Raw genomic sequence first — 21,704 nt, 5'->3', positions numbered from 1 at the left:
TATTTACTGGTGATAAGTCCAGTGTTTACCTTTTGAACTCCATGTCTACGTAAGTGCATCTAGAGATCCTTGGCAACCCAGCATATCTTAGTCATATCTCTTTCTAATTCTACCTCGCTTTTTCTGTGGCCTGTTTATTCTATTGTCCATTTATTCCCTTTTCTGAACAGTCCTCCTGTGACACTGGAGCATCTTAACTGTTAGCATTGCTTATGACTTCTGTGCTTTGGAAATTGCTGTTCACCCCTGTTTCCAACAGTATGAAACTAACTTAAAAACAGTGGTTGTCTTTACCTTTGCTCTGCTGTAGGCTTTCAACAAAATAAAATCCATTCATGGATGAATCCACTTTTATGGATTATTAGGATCAGTCACCTGGAATGTCATTGACCTTTGAATGGGATTGTAGTTTTGAGGTGGTGTTATAGTTACTGGCTAAGTACAGTTATGCCCTTAGACTTCGGTTGAAACTCAGACAGATATCCTAGTGTGTGTTTGAGAAAGGGAGCCCATTTTATATCAGTAGGAGCAATAACTTTGTGACGAATAAGGAGAGACTGACAGGTATCAGGATAGGGTTGTTTCTACCTAACGTAGGGCACATACTTTCATTCCTGCATTTTCCTTCCTTTATTAGCGCTACTGCCATCCCTGAGACTTTGAGAACAAAGAGTGACTCAGCTGTCCAGAGTGAACACTGAGGATCCTGGGCCTCTGTATTTGGGGGAGAATGATGAAAAAACTGTGTGGTATAGGCATTCCTCGAAGATATTACAAGTTTGGTTCCAGAGCACCATAATAAAGGAACGTTGCAATAAAGTGAGCCACATGAATATTTTGGTTTCCCAGTGTATGTAAAAGTTACGTCGGCACTATCCTGCAGTCTATTAAGTGCGATAGCTTTATGTCTAAAAAAGCAATGTACGTAATTTAAAATACTTCAGTGCTAAAAAATGCTAGCCATCATCTGAGCCTTCAGAATAGTCATGGTAGTACATCAAAGATCACTGACCATAGATCACAGACTGTAACAAATATAATAATAATGAAAAAGCTTGAAATACTGTGAGAATTACCAAAATGTGACACAGAGACAAGAAGGGAGCAAATGCTGTTGGAAATAGTGCCAGTAGACTAGCTCAGTGCAGGGTGGCCACAGACTTTTAGTTTGTAAAAATGCAGTATCGGCAAAGTGCAGTAAAGCAGATCACGGTTAAATGGAATATACCTTTGTTTGGAAAAGTACGACTCTTTTAAGTGGCGTGATTGATCCACTTGGCTCCCATGAAAGTGAAAGTGGAGTTGCTCAGTCGTGTCTGACTCTGCGCGACCTCATGGACTGTAGCCCACCAAGTTCCTCTGTCCATGGGATTTTCCAGGCAAGAATACTGGAGTGGGTTGACATTTCCTTCTCCAGGGGATCTTCCCAACCCAGGGATCGAACCCTGGGTCTCCCATATTGCGGGAAGATGCTTTACCATCTGAGCCACCAGGGAAGCCCTTTCACTTTCTCCCTTTTTGCGAACCAGTAGATACTTTACTTCATTGCTTTCAGCCATCGCTTAGGACTTTTTCCTAGGCCACTTTTGATTTCAGTATAAAATTTCTTCCTTACTTTCTGTCCTTTTAAAGAAAATACGAATATAGACATTTTGAAGTATTATCAGATCAGATCAGTCACTCGGTCGTGTCCGACTCTTTGCGACCCCACGAATCGCAGCATGCCAGGCCTCCCTGTCCATCACCAACTCCTGGAGTTCACTCAGACTCATGTCCATCGAGTCAGTGATGCCATCCAGCCATCTCATCCTCTGTCGTCCTTTTCTCCTCTTGCCCCCAATCCCTCTCAGCATCAGTCTTTTCCAGTGAGTCAACTCTTCGCATGAGGTGGCCAAAGTACTGGAGTTTCAGCTTCAGCATCATTCCTTCCAAAGAAATCCCAGGGCTGATCTCCTTTAGAATGGACTGGTTGGATCTCCTGGCAGTCCAAGGGACTCTCAAGAGTCTTCTCCAACACCACAGTTCAAAAGCATCAATTCTTTGGCGCTCAGCCTTCTTCACAGTCCAACTCTCACATCCATACATGACCACAGGAAACACCATAGCCTTGACTAGATGAACCTTTGTTGGCGAAGTAATGTCTCTGCTTTTGAATATGCTATCTAGGTTGGTCATAACCTTCCTTCCAAGGAGTAAGCGTCTTTTAGTTTCATGGCTGCAGTCACCATCTGCAGTGATTTTGGAGCCCAGAAAAATAAAGTCTGACACTGTTTCCACTGTTTCCCCATCTATTTCCCATGAAGTGGTGGGACCGGATGCCATGATCTTCATTTTCTTAGTTCCTCTTCACTTTCTGCCATAAGGATGGTGTCATCTGCATATCTGAGGTTATTGATATTTCTCGCGGCAATCTTGATTCCAGCTTGTGTTTTTTTCAGTCCAGCGTTTCTCGTGATGTACTCTGCATAGAAGTTAAATAAGCAGGGTGACAATATATAGCCTTGACGTACTCCTTTTCCTATTTGGAACCAGTCTGTTGTTCCATGTCCAGTTCTAACTGTTGCTTCCTGATCTGCATACAGGTTTCTCAAGAGGCAGATCAGGTGGTCTGGTATTCCCATCTCTTTCAGAATTTTCCACAGTTTATTGTGATCCACACAGTCAAAGGCTTTGGCATAGTCAGTAAAGCAGAAATAGATGTTTTTCTGGAACTCTCTTGCTTTTTCCATGATCCAGCGGATGTTGGCAATTTGATCTCTGGTTCCTCTGCCTTTTCTAAAACCAGCTTGAACATCAGGAAGTTCATGGTTCACATATTGCTGAAGCCTGGCTTGGAGAATTTTAAGCATTACTTTACTATCGTGTGAGATGAGTGCAATTGTGTGGTAGTTTGAGCATTCTTTGGCATTGCCTTTCTTTGGGATTGGAATGAAAACTGACCTTTTCCAGTCCTATGGCCACTGCTGAGTTTTCCAAATTTGCTGGCATATTGAGTGCAGCACTTCCACAGCATCATCTTTCAGGATTTGGAATAGCTCAACTGGAATTCCATCACTTCCACTAGCTTTGTTCGTAGTGATGCTTTCTAAGGCCCACTTGACTTCACATTCCAGGATGTCTGGCTCTAGGTCAGTGATCACACCAACCTGATTATCTGGTCGTGAAGAGCTTTTTTGTACAGTTCTTCTGTGTATTCTTGCCATCTCTTCTTAATATCTTCTGCTTCTGTTAGGTCCATACCATTTCTGTCCTTTATCGAGCCCATCTTTGCATGAAATGTTCCTTTGGTATCTCTGATTTTCTTGAAGAGCTCTCTAGTCTTTCCCATTTTGTTGTTTTCCTCTATTTCTTTGCATTGATCGCTGAAGAAGGCTTTCTTATCTCTTCTTGCTATTCTTTGGAACTCTGCATTCAGATGTTTATATCTTTCCTTTTCTCCTTTGCTTTTCGCTTCTCTTCTTTTCACAGCTATTTGTAAGGCCTCCCCAGACAACCATTTTGCTTTTTTGCATTTCTTTTCCATGGGGATGGTCTTGATCCCTGTCTCCTGTACAATGTCACAAACCTCATTCCATAGTTCATCAGGCACTCTATCTATCAGATCTAGGCCCTTAAATCTATTTCTCACTTCCACTGTATAATCATAAGGGATTTGATTTAGGTCATACCTGAATGGTCTAGTGGTTTTCCCTACTTTCTTCAATTTCAGTCTGAATTTGGCAATAAGGAGTTCATGGTCTGAGCCATAGTCAGCTCCTGGTCTTGTTTTTGCTGACTGTATAAAGCTTCTCCATCTTTGGCTGCAAAGGTATAATCAATCTGATTTAGTTTCATTTTGGAATACTGTACTGAAGTCTCCATGTCTCTTTCCTCTTATTTCTCCCTTTCAGAAAAGTTAGAATTATATACCGAGAAAATTATAGTTATGTTTTCGTAAAAGCCGCCAGTGTAAACATTCTATCCCCAGGGGCTGTGTCAGGGCAGGGCAGGGCAGTGGCAGTGAGGCAGGGCCTTGGGTCTCGGAGAAAGGTGCCTCTCAGTGACTGGCGGGCCGAGCAGTGACCAGAGTAAGCAGGGAGGAAAGCGGACTCAGAAAGGAAGTTGGGGAGTATCAGTTAAAGCTGAAAATGTGTTCAAAGGGAATACCTGGACAAAGGTCGTCAGTGCGAGAAGATTTTCAAGCCACAGGTTTCCTTCCTAGGGTGTTTCTAATATATGATAACACAGTACTAAGAGATTTCATTTTGACTCTGTGATTAAGATTGCTAGTGTTGTGTCTTATTTTAAGAGAAAATAATCTTAACAAAAGTGCTGCTTTGTGAATTTTAAGTTTTGACACATTCAAGTTTTTATTTTAAAAGAACACATTTTCATTTTGATTAAGCAAAAAATAGGCTTTGTGGTAATTCAGTTTTATATTTGAAATGATTTTAGACTTAAAATTATGGAAAATTTTAAACATATAAACATAATAATACAGTGAAGCCTATGTATCATTGGCTTCAGCAGTTACACACCCGAGGCCAGTCCTCTTTGATATACCATTATGTGTTCCCTTATTTGCCCCCTATATCCCAGACATAATATTACTTTAAAAGTTAAACATAAGTATTTGGAGACAAATGAAATCATAAGCTATTGCAGTTCCACTATGGTTGTAAAGCCCGTTTCTTTCTTTTCCTAAAGATACATTATTATTTTCATAGTTAGCTATATGAATGCTGTACTTCTTTGTATATCCTAAGAAATTAATCTTTAGTATTTTGTATATTGCCATTTCAAGAATACAAAGAATAGTTAAATTCTGGGAAGTAGGTGTGTTCTGGGTGTTGATTTGCAAGTTGTTATTTTCTTACGTTGGTATTAGCATAGTTGCCTTCTTTTGCAATGGTTTGATACTTCAGAAAACAAAATGAAACTAACTTAGCATATTTTTCTGAGTTAACGTCTTGGTGTCATCCCAGAGTACTATGATTTTTCAGTTTTAATCCTTTTTATAAAATGTTATTTTCTACAATAAAATTATATTTCATGTATTTTTATCGTCCTTAGTATTACAAATGCAAATCTTTTGGTTCTAATTGATGAGTAAAGAACTAACTTTGTTCATGGTGCAGACATACATATGGTATAAATGTATTACCAGTAAAAAAGGCTTCAATATAGTTAAAATGTCTTTTTCCACATTTGCTTGCCTTTTTGAAAACTATGATTCATTCAGAGTACTTAACATTTGAATATGTGCCATGCTGTCTCTTTGACACTTTCTAATTCTCAGCTGCGTTCCCTAATGCATCTTTTAGTCTAGTGTCTTGAATTGCATAATGTGATTGGAATAAAATGTCAGTTATCCCACAGATGTTTAATGCTTTCTTTGTAATTGAATCACAGTTTTTATTATGTTTTAGATGTGTTTTTAATTATTTATTCATTGCATACTTAATTCTGGAAAATAATTTAACCATAGCACAAGATTTATTTGGGGGAACAGATGTTAAATAACAATATGGCAAACATGTTAAGGCTAGATCTACATAGTTTATTTTTAACAGATATTGTAAATATAGTATTTATTATAATTTTTGAATAGTGGATTCTTTAGCTTATCTATTACAGATGAGGTTGTTTTTGCCTTAATACTATTTCTGGGAAGGATGTTCATGGTGTAAGAGATCCATTGTTCACTTAGCCTGGCAGTCTTGATTCTGTGAGTTATCTCACCCTGGATTTTTTATTTTGTAGGATTATTGCCAACAAAATTATTTCTTTTCCTTCCTCTTTTTCATTTACCTGTGTTAGTTAAACTGCTTTTGGTGACTTTTGTGCTGAATAATTTTTTATACACTCATGGGGCTTTCATTTCTATGGTATAATGTATTACCAGTAAAAATAATAAGTGTTTTACAGTTCTTTCATTGGCAAGCTTACTTTTATGTGATGAGAATTTCCTCCTTTCACACTTCTCTGTTTTCACGCAGGTCCACATGCTGACACCGCCAGCGGATGCCAGAACCTGCAGTGTGGTTTTCGAGCCTGCTGCCGCTCTGGCGAATGACCCTTGACTTCTGACCCCTGTCTACTTCATTTAGCTGAGCAGGCTTCCTTTCATGCACTTTACTTATAGCACATTTCTTGTGTTAACCATCCCTTTTTTGAGTGACTTGTTTTGGCCCCATTTCTTACAGCCTCAGAAATCTTAATTTACCAGTGAATTGTACAGTGTTGTTTCTCTTTGCAAATCGTACTTTTGTTTTAGAAAGGGATTAGATCTTTTCATAGGGTGAGAACAGTTTTATCAAATTTCTTTAAAATTGAATAATTTGAAAAAAAAATTGTCACTAATGCCATGCCATTTAAAGTATTTTTTACATTATTTTGAGTTTTGAAGTCAATGGGTAATTGGTTATCTTTATATAGATAAACACTGTACCAAGCTTTGCAGATCTTTTCAGACATACATTTCTTAAGTTTTATTTTCAGAGACTGCACGTTTTGGAAACCGGTCTCTTTTCCATAATGTTTCCTTTAATTTGAACAGTTCCCAGAGGGCCAATTCAAACATACCCACATGTAAGATCTTCTTAAGATTGTGAAATAAATCGGCTTCCTGGTGTCGGCTCCTTGAGCCGGCACAGCACCAGTGTCTTTGTACTTTCTTCAGAGACCCCAGTCCCCACCACTGTCTGAAAACGTGTCATGTTTGGGAGGGGTTTTTAAAAGTCCCACAGTCATTTGAAGAAATACATAAATAAAATCTTCTTTGAGGACTTTACCAAGTAATCTCTTTTGTGTTTTGATTGTGTTATAAATCTCAGTCCAGAGTTACTTTACTGTGAAATAGGACAACATGGGTGTTTTGAACTCCCATGAAATCAGTGACCCTAGAACTGTCTGTAGTTTTAGATGGATACCTGATTTTGTTGAGCTGAATTGTCTCTTTGAAATTAATTGTGCAGTATTCGAAATTCAGATTTGTAGGCTCATCTTTGCTGCGTGAAATGACAGTTGGGATGGAGACCCGTTACTCAGAAAGGCACATATTGACTAAAGTTCATGTCATGCTGTGTGTAGTAGTATATCAGCAGCATACCATATTATTTTTATAAATATCTATAAGGCTGTAGAAGAGGAGGTAATCTTGCAGTCATGTTTCTTGTGGTCCCAAGTATTTTTTTGTTTGTTTCATTGAGGAAGAGAAGGAGTAGGAAAGATACCAACTAGAGGTGGGCAGATTCCAGTTCAGGCTAATTGGAAACTACTTTACACAGAGTTGGCTAAAATGAAGGAAGAATCAGTTGATAAGACTATAAATCAGGAGGAGTCACTCTGCTTTTCAGTTTACCTAAAGTTTCAACTAAACACTCCGAGAGAAGATCACCTGTAAGAAAGGACGTCTAATAACTCTGAAGTTTCACTTTCCTCTAAGGATTCTGTGATTTTGATTCCATTGCTGTTAACATTAGTGAATTGTTAGGATGGAACCCCTGTAGTTTCTTGTATGTAGGGTGGGGCAGCTGAATGATCAGACCATCTTATCCTTTGAGTGTGTGTCTCTTAGCTTATAAAGTCCTCATGCCTCTTGTGGCAACACTGCACCTCGCTGCCTCCTTTAAAAGTCGGGTTCCCTTAGAGAACTTGAGAGGACATTTGAGTTTTAGGGAACGGTTACAGGGTCACAAGTTTTATTTTGTAGGTTGAGTGTTCTGTGGTTACTGTATTTTTATTTCCTTAAGCATTTAATAAAATTTGTTTGAATAAATTGAATAAGTTGACATTAGGGACAATTTCAAGAAAACAAACTGAAATAAGTCTTCTGGGGGACTTCCATCAAACTGCATGAAGTTAGTCATTTGTAACTATGGTTGTGAGTCACCACAGGAGGACTTAAGGTTATACCCATGTAATCATAAGACTGTCATATGCGGGGAGTAAAAGTTTTGATAATACTTAAGGAAAAAATCATGATTAAATGGTATTTGGAGACTTGGCTTAAATGTTATTCTTTATAAAGTAATTAATTTGAGCAACTGATTTTCTAGGAGTTTCAGGTAATTGAGGGGCTCCTCTTTCTCTTTGTTCTGTGCTACTTGATGTTTAGAAAACTATTAAACAGGACTTGGCAGTCTTGAGCCAAACTGACTTAAGTATGTGAACATATTGTCATATGGAAACTCACTGTTTTTCTATCACCTCCTGACCTGTTCCATGGGAACGTAGCATAACCTGCATTTAAATTTTAAACAGCACTGCTGTTTGATTTAAGGGACTAGATCTGATAGATAGAGTGCCTGATGAACTATGGATGGAGGTTCATGACATTGTACAGGAGACAGGGATCAAGACCATCCCCATGGAAAAGAAATGCAAAAAGGCAAAATGGCTGTCTGGGGAGGCCTTACAAATAGCTGTGAAAAGAAGAGAAGCGAAAAGCAAAGGAGAAAAGGAAAGATATAAGTATCTGAATTCAGAGTTCCAAAGAATAGCAAGGAGAGGTAAGAGAGCCTTCTTCAGTGATCAATGCAAAGAAATAGAGGAAAACAACAGAATGGGAAAGACTATAGAGATCTTTTCAAGAAAATTAGAGATACCAAGGGAACATTTCATGCAAAGATGGCCTCAATAAAGGACAGAAATGATATGGACCTAACAGAAGCAGAAGATATTAAGAAGAGGTGGCAAGAATACACAGAAGAACTGTACAAAAAAGCTCTTCACGACCCAGATGATCATGATGTTGTGATCACTGACCTAGAGCCAGACATCCTGGAATGTGAAGTCAAGTGGGCCTTAGAAAGCATCACTACGAACAAAGCTAGTGGAAGTGATGGAATTCCAGTTGAGCTATTTCAAGTCCTGAAAGATGATGCTGTGGAAGTGCTGCACTCAATATGCCAGCAAATTTGGAAAACTCAGCAGTGGCCATAGGACTGGAAAAGGTCAGTTTTCATTCCAATCCCAAAGAAAGGCAATGCCAAAGAATGCTCAAACTACCGCACAATTGCACTCATCTCACACGATAGTAAAGTAATGCTTAAAATTCTCTAAGCCAGGCTTCAGCAATACGTGAACCGTGAACGTCCTGATGTTCAAGCTGGTTTTAGAAAAGGCAGAGGAACCAGAGATCACATTGCCAACATCTGTTGGGTCATGGAAAAAGCAAGAGAGTTCCAGAAAAACATCTATTTCTGCTTTATTGACTCTGCCAAAGCCTTTGACTGTGTGGATCACAATAAACTGTGGAAAATTCTGAGAGATGGGAATACCAGACCACCTGATTTGCCTCTTGAGAAACCTGTATGCAGATCAGGAAGCAACAGTTAGAACTGGACATGGAACAACAGGCTGGTTCCAAATAGGAAAAGGAGTATATCAAGGCTGTATATGGTCACCCTGCTTATTCAGCTTATATGCAGAGTACATCATGAGAAACGCTGGGCTGGAAGAAGCACAAGCTGGAATCAAGATTGCTGGGAGAAATATCAATAACCTCAGATACGCAGATGACACCACCCTTATGGCAGAAAGTGAAGAGGAACTAAAAAGCCTCTTAATGAAAGAGGAGAGTGAAAAAGTTGGCTAAAAGGTCACCATTCAGAAAACGAAGATCATGTCATCTGGTCCCATCACTTAATGGGAAATAGATGGGGAAACAGTGTCAGACTTTATTTTGGGGGCTCCAAAATCACTGCATATGGTGACTGCAGCCATGAAATTAAAAGACGCTTACTCCTTGGAAGGAAAGTTATGACCAACCTAGACAGCATATTCAAAAGCAGAGACATTACTTTGTCAACAAAGGTCCATCTAGTCAAGGCTATGGTTTTTCCTGTGGTCATGTATGGATGTGAGAGTTGGACTGTGAAGAAAGCTGAGCGCCAACAAATTGCTGCTTTTGAACTGTGCTACTGGAGAAGACTCTTGAGAGTTCCTTGGACTGCAAGGAGATCCAACCAGTCCATCCTAAAGGAGATCAGTCCTGGGTGTTCTTTGGAAGGATTGATGCTATAGCTGAAACTGCAGTACTTTGGCCACCTCATGTGAAGAGTTGACTCATTGGAAAAGACCCTGATGCTGGGAGGGATTGGGGGCAGGAGGAGAAGGAGACGACAGAGGATGAGATGGCTGGATGGCATTACCGACTCGATGGACATGAGTTTGGGTGAACTCTGGGAGTTAGTGATACACAGGGAGGCCTGGTGTGCTGCAGTTTATGGGGTTGCAAAGAGTTGGACACGACTAAGTGACTGAACTGAACTGAATGGTTTAAAATTTTTTCTAAGTTTATTTTTTATTAAAATATAGTTGATGTACAGTGTTGTTTCAGTGTACTGCATGATAACTTGACACCTATTTATTATATAACAGGGTTTTTACCTCTTATTCCCCTTTCCCTAATACCCCCCACTCCCTTCCCATAGCCACTGGTTTGTTTTCTATATTTATGGGAGACTGCTTTTGTTTTGTTTTTTAGATTGCACATATAAGTGAAATCATGTCATATTTTTTTCCCTCTGTTATGACATATTTTACTTAATATCCTCTAGATCCATCTATGTTGTTTCAAGTAGCAAGATTTTTTTATGGCTAAGGAGTATTCCATACACACACCCACACGCACATGTGCATGTACACATTAAATCTTCTTTATCCATAGATCTTTCCATTGATTCAGGTTGTTTTGATACCATGGCTATTATAAATAATGTAGCAGTGAACACTGAGTGCATTTTAACTTTTCAAATTAGTGTTTTTGTTTTCTTTGGGTAAATACTCAGAAGTGAAATGGCTCCTTTTTTTTTTTTTTGAGCTTCCATACTCTTTTCCATAGGGGCTGCATTAATGTACAGTGCCACCAACAGTGCATGAGGGTTCTCTTCCCTCCTCGTTTTCACAGCACTTGTTACATATTGTCTTTTTGTTAGTAGCTGTTCTGGCTGGTTTGAAGTGGTACCTGATTGTGGTTTCGATCTGAGCATTTTCCTAGTCACGATGTTGAGCATATTTTCATGGATCTGTTGGCTGGCTGTATGTCTTTGAAAAAATATTTATTCAGGTCCATTGACCATTTTTATTTAAATTTTTTTTTTTTTTGACGACCATTTTTCAGGTTTTTATTGAATTTTATACAATACAGTTTTAAGCAATATAATATTGCTTAGGTTTTATGTTTTGGTTTTTTTTGGCCACAAGGTTTGTGAGATCTTACCTCCCTGACTAGGGATCAAACCGGCACTCTGTGCATTGGAAAGCAAAACCTTAACCACTGGACTGCCAGGGAAGTCATCTACTGACCATTTTTTAATCTGGTTTGTTTTTTTGATGTGGAGTTGTATGAGTTCTTTGTATGTTTTGGATATTAACACTTTGTCAAGTATATCATTTTGCAAATGTCTTCTCCCATTCAGTAGGCAGCCTTTTTGTTTTGTTGAGAGTTTTTTTTCCTCCTCTATATAAAAGCTCATTAGTTTGATGCAGCCCCATTTGCTTGTTTTTGCTTTTATTGTCATTGCCTGAGGAGACATATCGCAGCTATTGGTAAGACCAATATCAAAGAGCATACTGCCTATCTTTTCTGGTGAGAGTTTTATGGTTTTGGGTCTCAGGTTTAAGTCTTTAATCCATTTTGAGTTTATTTTGTATTTGTTGTGAGAAACTAGTCCAATTTTATTATTTTTATAATATAGCTGTCCAGTTTTTGAAATACTGTTTATTAAAGAGGCCGTCCTTTCTCCATTTGTATTCTTGCCACCTTTGTCATAGATTAATTAACCATTTTAGTGTGAGTTTACTTCTAGACTCTACTCTGTTCCATTGATCTGTGTGTCTGTTTTTTATTAGGAAGCATGATTCGTCCAACTTTTTTGTTCTTTCTCAAGATTGTTTTGGTTGTTCAAGGTCTTTTGTGTTTACATTCAATTTTAGAATTATTTGTTCTAGTTTTGTGGCAGTTCTTTTGGTATTTTGATAGAGCTGGTGTTGAATCTGTAGATTGCCTTGAGTAGTATGGCCAGTTTAACAATATTAATTCCTCCAGTTCACAAGTGCAGCGTATCTTTTCATTTGTATTGTCTTTAGTTTCTTTCATCAGTGTCTCATAGCTTGTACTTTACCTCTTTGGCTAGGTTTATGTGTAGGTTTTGTATTCTTCTTGATGCAGTTGTAAATGGGATTGTTTTATTAATTTCTCTGATAGTTTGTTATTACCATATAGAAATGCAACAGATTTCTGTCCAGTTGGCCCTCCCTCTGTGGTTTCTGCACCTGCGGATACAACCAAACACGGTTGGAGAATATTTCACAATCTGTGGTTGATTGGATCCGTGGATGTAGAACCTGCAAATGCATGTGACCAACTGTAAAGAACTTGAACATCTGAAAATTTTGGTGTCCAAAAGAGGGTCTTGGAACCATCTCCTGTGGATACTAAGGAGCAACAAATACTAATTTTGAATCCTGCAACTGTGTGGTATTAATTAGTTTGAATAGTATTTTAGTGATGCCATAAGGGCTTTCTATATATAGTATCATGTCATCTACAGGCAGTGACACTTTCAACCTTTCCTTTCCAATTTGGATGCTTTTTCCTTTCCTTTCCAATTTGGATGCTTTTTTTTTTTTTTTTTTGGTCTTAATGCTGTGACCAGGAGTTCCAATAGTATGTTGAATAAAAGTGGCAAGAGTGGGCATCCTTGTCTTTTTTTTTTTTTTCATTTTTAAATTATGGAAGTATGATAACATTATTTTGCCAACAAAGGTCCATCTAGTTAAGGCTATGGTTTTTCCAGTAGTCATGTATGGATGTGAGAGTTGGACTCTAAAGAAAGCTGAGCGCGCAAGAATTGATGCTTTTGAACTGGGGTGTTGGAGAAGACCCTTGAGAGTCCCTTGGATTGCAAGGAGGTCCACCCAGTCCATCCTAAAGGAGATCAGTCCTGGGGATTCATTGGAAGGACTGATGTTGAAGCTGAAACTCCAGTACTTTGGCCACCTGATGTGAAGAGCTGACTCATTTGAAAAGACCCTGATGCTGGGAAAGATTGAGGACAGGAGGAGAAGGGGACGACAGAGGATGAGATGGTTGGATGGCATCACCGACTCAATGGACATGAGTTTGGGTGGACTCAGGGAATTGGTGATGGACAGGGAGGGCTGGCGTGCTGCAGTTCATGAGGTCGCAAAGAGTCAGACGTGACTGAGTGACCGAACTGAACTGAGCTGGAAAATATTGGACAAAATTGCATATAGGTCTGCTGTAACAATTATTTTTAAAGTAGATCTAAGATTTTTAGTTGGATTTTCAGTATCAAACTCCCTAAAATGAACAGAATGATTAGATACAAAAGTAGAAGGATATGGTAGACCTGAAAAGCACTATGAACCAATACAATATAATTAAGATTTAAACAGTTTTCACACAACAGCAGGATACAAATTCTATTCAAGTTCCCATAGACTATAAAGCAGGAGACCCTGGAACATATCTAGGGATGAAAACAAGGAGCAAAAATTTCGTGGTCTAAAGATATTGAAATCATAAGGAGTCTTCTCACTTTAGAAATCAGTATCAAAAGATATTTGAAAATAACCCACATATTTTCAAGTGCAATGTGACATTTGCCAAGAGAGATATTTGGCTTAGCTGTTGAAAGCTTCAAGGTTTTAACCTTTAAAAGATGGAAAAAACAGGGTGATTGCAGAGAAGAAAGCATAGAAGAAAGATTTCATAGAAGAAAGCAAAGTCAGTAGTGCTGCTGTTGAGAAATCCTGTTTTACATGTTTCTATTTTGTGTACCACTTTCCATGTCAGTACATATATTTAGTTTTTTTTTAATATTACCTGACTTTTGATTAGTTGATTTGGGCTGTTAAAAGAGAATGCCATAATCTGGGTGGCTTAAATAACATGTATTCCTGACATTTCTAGAGGCTGTGAAGTCCAGAGTCAAGATTTTGGCAGATCTGGTGTCTCATGGGGTCTCTTTCTGGTTTGTTGATAGACATCTCATTGTATCCATGCATGGTGTAGAAGTGAAGTAAATTCTCCTGTCTGTTGTTAGAGCACTAAATTCAAACTTGAGGGGTCTATCCTGAGTGCTCTATAACCTAATTACCCTCCCTGGATACCTCTTTTTCTGAAATTGAAGTAAAGTTGATTTATAGTATTGTTAATTTCAGATGAATAGTGTATTTTAGGTTTTTACAAGATAATATAGTTCTTTGTGCTGTACAGTGGGTCTTTGTTCTTCATCTGTTTTATATGTAGTAGGGTGTATCTGCTAATCTTGTATTCCTAATTTATCCCTCTCTCCCTTCCCATTTCGTAACCATAAGTTTGGTTTCTGTGTCTGTGAGTCTGTTTCTGCTTTGTAAATAAGTTCATTTGTTTTATTTTTTAGATTCTACATATAAGTGGTATATTTGTCTTTGTTTGACTTACTTAATATGATAATCTCAAGGTTCATCCATGTTGCCACAAAGGGCAACATTTCATCCTTTTTTAATGACTGAGTAATATTCCACTGTCTGTGTGTACCACATCTTTTTTATCCATTCATATGTTGATGGACATTTAGGTTGTTGCCATGTCAGGGCTATTGTGAATAGTGCTTCTGTGAACATAAGTGGGCATGTATCTTTTCAAATTAGAGTTTTCATCTCTTTTGGGGATTGCTGGATCATATGATAACTTTACTTTTATTTTTTTTTTTAGAGAACCTCTATAGTAGCTTCACCAATTTGTATCTCACAGTGTAGGAGGGTTCCATATTCTCCACACCCTCTCCAGCATTAACTTACAGGCTTTTGGATGATGGCCATTCTGACCTGTGTGAGGTGGTCCCTCACTGTATTTTCGATTCACATTTCTCTTACAACTAGAGATATTGAGCATCTCATCATGTGCCTGTTTGTCATCTGTATGTCTTCTTTGAAGAAATGTCTTATTTAGGTCTTCTGCCCACTTTTTGATTAGATTGGTTTTTTGATACTGAGCTGTATGAGCTGTTGTGTAGATTTTAGAAATTAAGCCCTTGTTGTTTATGCCGTTTGCAGATGTTTTCTTGCAGTCCATAGGTTGTCTTTTTGGTTTTTTTAATGGTTTCCTTTGTTGTGCAAAATCTTGTAAGTTTGATTAGGTCCCATTTGTTTATTTTTTATTTCTTTTGTGTTGGGTGACTGATCTAAGAAAAAATTGCTATGATTTAAATCAGAAAACCTTGTTTTCTTCTAGGAGTTTTATGGTGTCATGTCTTAGATTGAGTCTTTAAACCATTTTGAGTTTATTTTTGTTCACAGTGTGAGTATGTGTGCAAAATTCATTGACTTCCGTGATGCTAACCAGCTTTCCCAGCACCACTTGCTGAAGTGACTGTCTTTCTCCATTGTATATCCTTGCCTTCTTTGCTGAGGATCAGTTGTCCAAAGGTGTGTGGGTTTATTTCTGGGCTCTGTTCTGTTCTGTTGATCTATATGTGTGTTTTTGTGCCAGTACCATGCTGTTTTGATTACTGTGCTTTTACAGTGTTGTCTGAAGTCTGGGAGGACTGCTTGCTACTCCTGCTTTGATTTTGTCCTCAGGATTACTTTGGCAATCCTGGGTCTTTTGAGGTTGCGTAGAAATTTTAGGATTATTTGTTTCAGTTCTATGAAAAATGTCAAGGGTAATTTGATAGTGAGCACCTTAAATCTACAGATTGCTTTGAGCAGTATAGCTATTTTAACAATATTAATTCTTTCTATCTAAGTGCACAGGATATCTTACTGGCAAAGAAGAAGATCATTCCCAGTAGAAGGTGAGCCAAGTGTGAAAGCGTAGAACTATAAAGGTCATAGGAACTCTGAGTTGTCAAAGTTGAATTTAGGGTCAGAGTGGCAGAGACAAGGCAGACTACTAAATTTGCACATTTTGAAAATCATGATAATTTTATTTCATTATTTGCAAGTATTTTCTTTCCTCTGACAGATCAAGAGCACTTAAAAAAATATTCTCACATCTTAATTATAAATTTTACATGATATAAAACATACAGGGAAGTATTATCTATTTCGTATAAGGGAGGCAACGTAGATCCAGACAGACAAAACATTTCTGGGGTATGGGTGGACATACACAGCTAAAGCAAATTCAACATTAGGAGCGTCAATATTATGTACTCCAGTGCTGTACACAGCTTCAATCAAAGGCTTCACCTCAGAGTATGGCATGTGAAGGGGGAATCCAGAGAACTGCAGGAAAACAAAACAACCAACATTTTAATCATTATTGAATGTGAAGTTTTCACTGTATTTTCCCCCTAATTAAGTATGTGCAGTTCTAAGTAGGAAGTCTTCCTTTTGGGTCTTAAAGTCATTTATTTAGCTTTGTTTTTCCATTCAGCTATATATTAGCATTATAGAAAATGGAGAGAGGCTAAGTGTTTTAATTGCTAACATACTGACTTGATGTTTAAGATACCTGTTAATCACCCAGCCACCCTCCACTGTTCCCTTCCTTCTTCCTCATAGCCCCGAGTTTTCATAGAAAGAAACCCATGCAGTACCAGGAACCTAGGGTAGATGAACACATTCTACCTGGCCTCAGTGTTGATCTACAGGAAAGAGGGTATGTGATCTGGGGAACTTGTAAGGAGTAATGGCATACAGATGTTCTCTGCTGCTTAGAGCAAGGTGTGTCCCTTTGTGAGCCGTACCAGGAACTATTCCAGCCCACGTGTGTCCATATATGAGTGCTACCAGGAACTATTCCTGTGCTCCCATGAGGAAAACCAGTCTGTGGATGATGCCATCACATGGAGGAGGGCAGAGTGGGAAGACGTACAGACGTGGTATAGCCCCAATAGCTACTCACCCCTAAAATTTGTTAATGCTCATGCTTGTTTGAAATAAGTTTTCTGTTACTTGAAAGCATCGCAGCTGAAACCTAGCCTTAGAAGTCAAAGGGTAAGTTTTAGTCACTGAATAAAATTAAACGTCCAACTTGGGACCTTCCTGGTGGTCCTGTGGTTAAGAAGCCGCCTGCCAACGCAGAGGACATGGGTTTGTCCCTGGTCCGGGAGGATCCCACATGCTGTGGGGAACTAAGCCCGTGCACCACAACTACTCAGCTCACGCGCCTAGAGCCTGTGCTCTGCACCCAGAGAAACCACTGCGATGAGAAGTCCATGCGTCGCAGCTAGAGTGGCCCTTGCTTGCTGCAACTAGAGAAAGCTCGTGTGCAGCAACAAAGACCCCGTGCAGCCAGAAGTAAAATGAAATAGATTTAAAAAATGTCCAGCTTGGTTTCATACTGTTGACCAATGAGGCTTACTGTTTCAGTTTGCCACTGCTTTCTAGGTTTCAGTATCCAGCTATAGGGTATGAACACACAGCACTACTGACAGCAGAGAATATATATTGCCTAGTAAGGAGAATTTTTCTTAGCAACAAAAAGCAATCAGAATAAAGTCATATCCTTAAAGTCTGCTCAAGAATGGTTGGCTTTACCTTTATGCTCAGTTGAGTCTAACATGATTTAGCCAGACATTTTCATTTTATGTAATACTCTTGTGATTTTATAAAAGATATTTTTCATAGGACCCTCCTACAAAAAAATGGTGATATTTCTGTTATATAGAGACGTTTTGCTATTTAATGGTGGGTTCATTCTTGAGCTATGAACTTTTAATCACATTTTTTAGTCTCTGCTGCTTCATCTATATAGTTTGGGAAGTAATCTAGACACTTTGATTCCAAAGCCCATCGTACCAAGCAGTTTCCAATTTGAAATGGACTGCTTACCCTGTAGTCTCCTAGCTGTTTGAGCAGTTCTGCTCTGTGGTCGTCCTCCACGTCGTCTTGGTTCCTTTCTAAGAGAGGCAAGAAGTGACGCAGCATGGAGGTGCAGTATCTGTTCCACCGAGTCAGATGGCGCGGCCGCCAGTCCATGATTTTTTCTTTTAGTATTTTTTCAATCCTGTTTATGAAAAAAAAAAAAAAGCTCCATTTTTTGGGGTTGACTTGACTTTTCCCTCATAAACAAAAGTACCAAAAATAGCATTTTGAAACTTTGAGAAGAAACAAGATTTTTTTTTTTTTCCAGCTATTAGTTGTTCTCAGAATCTCACAACTTTATTTTAAATTTGGAGTTGAGAGTAAATGGGTGTTTTTTAGTAATAATACCATAAAAGGCTCACTGTGATCTTGTACAGTTTGACATGCACCTCTTCCTGTGGCCTGAGACAGCAGAAAGGACATACAGGCTTTGGAACTGGGAAGGTCTGGCTGGGCTCAGAAGCCCCTTAAACACCTGACAAGTACAGGGACCTCTCTGAGCCTTGTGAAACTGGAAAAATAAAAGTTGTGTTTTACAGGGTTCATGATTAGGATTATGGGCCTCAAACGGGCTCTTACCAGCCATCTTATTAATGCCATGTGCTAGGTTTAGAAAGTAGCTGAAGTTCACTGAACCACTGATGGGACAAAATGGGCCTATTTAAGCCCAGGATTGTGAGATTACTGCATGGGACCCATGCATGCATGCTGTTGAACTCTAATCTGGGGGGAAGTTTCTGGAGAAACTTCACTGGTGGTGACTTCAGTGGTGGACTTCACTGCCCTGTGGCTCGCACCATGCTGATGCCAGAGCCTTGGGATTCAGAGGCCACACTGGAACTTTGTAAACACAAATTAAAGTTTAATTGCCGTTCACACTGATCCAGGCTGAGAACTGTTTCGTTTGACAGTAACACTCCTAGTGACAGACGGCATGTGGATTTATGGGTTATCATGTGACCTGTCTTGCAGTTCAGCTGCAGCCACCTTGTCTGTGCGCTGGTAAATAAGCTCTTCTGGCTATAAAAGAAAAAAAAACAGTTGAGAAATTTTTTAGGAATCAGTTTATTTTAATAGCTGTACATCCTTCTCTAATTTTTTTTAATTATGCACTCTTCATTGAGTTAGGATAATATCGCAGATGCCAGTGTACCCAAGATCTACTTTTAAGTAAAGCATCACAAATAAATTACAGTGCTGTGTAGTTCTTTCTCAGTTTTCTTACCCTTTCTCTCACAGAAGTAACCACAATCTGAATTTGTTTTTTTCAGCACTCTTTCATTCAACATGTATTGAAGACCTACTGTGTGTCAGACACTTAAACAGGTGAAGAGGATGTAGCCCATATGAACAGAATCCCCGCTCTTGCGGTGTTTACGTTATAGTCAGTGCAGACAGGCAAATTAGTGAACTGTGTTTGTGATTTAACTACAGATATACATATCCCTAAACAGTATACTGTATTGCTTTTCACTTTTCTAAACTTTAGTAATTTTATCCTGTGAACATATAATTTTCTCCTTTAACATATTTAGAGAGGATAGCAAATACGTATTTTCAGTGTGCTTAACTAAGATTCATAAATATGGATCCATTTGTGTAATTACTATAAAATACTCCACTATATATACACCATAATTTACCCCTTCTGTCCTTCCAGTCCTTAGGCTTCTGCAAACAATTCTCCTATGCAAACTTTTACGTTACCTTGTATCCGTGAAGAATTTCTCTACAGTGATTTTTCTTAAAATGTTTTTTGGAAAGATTTGATCCACAGCAAAGAATACATTTTATATTACACAGTTTGTATATATCACACTAGGGCCACAGCCTTGTCTAACTCAGTGAAACTAAGCCATGCCCGTGGGGCCACCCAAGACGGGCGGGTCATGGTGGAGAGGTCTGACAGAATGTGGTCCACTGGAGAAGGGAATGGGAAACCACTTCAGTATTCTTGCCTTGAGAACCCCATGTTCAGTATGGAAAGGCAAAATGATAGGATACTGAAAGAGGAACTCCCCAGGTCAGTAGGTGCCCAATATGCTACTGGAGATCAGTGGAGAAATAACTCCAGAAAGAATGAAGGGATGGAGCCAAAGCAAAAACAATACCCAGCTGTGGATGTGACTGGTGATAGAAGCAAGGTCCGATGCTGTAAAGAGCAATATTGCATATGAACCTGGAATGTCAGGTCCATGAATCAAGGCAAATTGAAAGTGGCAACAAGAGATAGCAAGAGTGAATGTCAACATTCTAGGAATCAGCGAACTGAAATGGACTGGAATGGGTGAATTTAACTCAGATGACCATTATATCTACTACTGCGGGCAGGAATCCCTCAGAAGAAATGGAGTAGCCATCATGGTCAACAAAAGAGTCCTAAATGCAGTACTTGGATGCAATCTCAAAAACGACAGAATGATCTCTGTTCGTTTCCAAGGCAAACCATTAAGTGTCACAGTAATCCAAGTCTATGCCCCAACCAGTAACGCTGAAGAAGCTGAAGTTGAATGGTTCTATGAAGACCTACAAGACCTTTTAGAACTAACACCCCAAAAAGATGTCCTTTTCATTATAGGGGACTGGAATGCAAAAGTAGGAAGTCAAGAAACACCTGGAGTAACAGGCAAATTTACCTTGGAATACGGAATGAAGCAGGGCAAAGACTAATAGAGTTCTGCCAAGAAAATGCACTGGTCATAGCAACACCCTCTTCCAACAACACAAGAGAAGACTCTACACATGGACATCACCAGATGGTCAACACTGAAATCAGATTGATTACATTCTTTGCAGCCAAAGATGGAGAAGCTTTATACAGTCAACAAAAACAAGACCAGGAGCTGACTGTGGCTCAGATCATGAACTCCTTCTTGCCAAATTCAGACTTAAATTGAAGAAAGTAGGGAAAACCACTAGACCATTCAGGTATGACCTAAATCAAATCCCTTATGATTATACAGTGGAAGTGAGAAATTTAAAGGCCTAGATCTGATAGATAGAGTGCCTGATGAGCTATGGAATGAGGTTCATGACATTGTACAGGAGATGGGGATCAGGATCATCCCCATGGAAAAGAAATGCTAAAAAGCAAAATGGCTGTCTGGGGAGGCCTTACAAATAGCTGTGAAAAGAAGAGAAGTGAAAAGCAAAGGAGAAAAGGAAAGATATAAACATCTGAACGCAGAGTTCCAAAGAATAGCAAGAAGAGATAAGAAAGCCTTCTTCAGCGATCAATGCAAAGAAATAGAGGAAAACAACAGAATGGGGAAGACTAGAGATCTCTTCAAGAATATTAGAGATAGCAAGGGAACATTTCATGCTAAGATGGGCTCGATAAAGGACAGAAATGGTATGGACCTAACAGAAGCAGAAGATATTAAGAAGAGATGGCAAGAATACACAGAAGAACTGTACAAAAAAGCTCTTCACGACCCAGATAATCAGGTTGGTGTCATCACTGACCTAGAGCCAGACATCCTGGAATGTGAAGTCCAGTCGGCCTTAGAAAACATCACTATGAACAAAGCTAGTGGAGGTGATAGAATTCCATTTGAGCTATTCCAAATCCTGAAAGATGATGCTGTGAAAGTGCTGCACTCAATATGCTAGCAAATTTGGAAAACTCAGCAGTGGCCACAGGACTGGAAAAGGTCAGTTTTCATTCCAATCCCAAAGAAAGGCAATGTCAAAGAATGCTCAAACTACCACACAATTGCACTCATCTCACACGCTAGTAAAGTAATGCTCAAAATTCTCCAAGCCAGGCCTCAGCAATATGTGAACCGTGAACTTCCTGATGTTCAAGCTGGTTTTAGAAAAGGCAGTGGAACCAGAGATCAAATTGCCAACATCCGCTGGATCATGGAAAAAGCAAGAGAGTTCCAGAAAAACAT

The 21,704-nt window shown here is 39.0% G+C and overlaps 2 protein-coding genes across 8 annotated transcripts in view; one reads left to right on the top strand and one right to left on the bottom strand.

Moving 5' to 3' along the window:
• Positions 1–6,780, top strand: part of FBXL5 (F-box and leucine rich repeat protein 5) — a 45,681-nt gene extending 38,901 nt beyond the window's left edge. The window contains exon 11 of the mRNA XM_027545072.1: positions 5,979–6,780. Coding sequence (XP_027400873.1) covers positions 5,979–6,055 — 77 coding nt within the window. The 3' untranslated portion in view covers positions 6,056–6,780. The remainder of the gene's footprint in view (positions 1–5,978) is intronic.
• Positions 6,781–15,894: 9,114 nt separating this feature from the next.
• The window catches only part of CC2D2A (coiled-coil and C2 domain containing 2A), a 131,294-nt gene continuing 125,484 nt past the window's right edge, over positions 15,895–21,704 (bottom strand). For all 7 annotated transcript variants that reach the window (XM_027545069.1, XM_027545067.1, XM_027545066.1 and 4 more), the window contains 3 exons: positions 18,770–18,828; positions 17,776–17,950; positions 15,895–16,224 (listed from right to left, as the gene is read on the bottom strand). In XM_027545069.1, coding sequence (XP_027400870.1) covers positions 16,036–16,224; positions 17,776–17,950; positions 18,770–18,828 — 423 coding nt within the window. In that variant the 3' untranslated portion in view covers positions 15,895–16,035. The remainder of the gene's footprint in view (positions 16,225–17,775; positions 17,951–18,769; positions 18,829–21,704) is intronic.

This window comes from Bos indicus x Bos taurus, chromosome 6, assembly GCF_003369695.1.
Source record: "Bos indicus x Bos taurus breed Angus x Brahman F1 hybrid chromosome 6, Bos_hybrid_MaternalHap_v2.0, whole genome shotgun sequence".
Lineage (NCBI taxonomy): Eukaryota > Metazoa > Chordata > Mammalia > Artiodactyla > Bovidae > Bos > Bos indicus x Bos taurus.
Note: the sequence above shows the minus strand (reverse complement) of the source record. Positions and strands in the feature narration are given on the sequence as shown.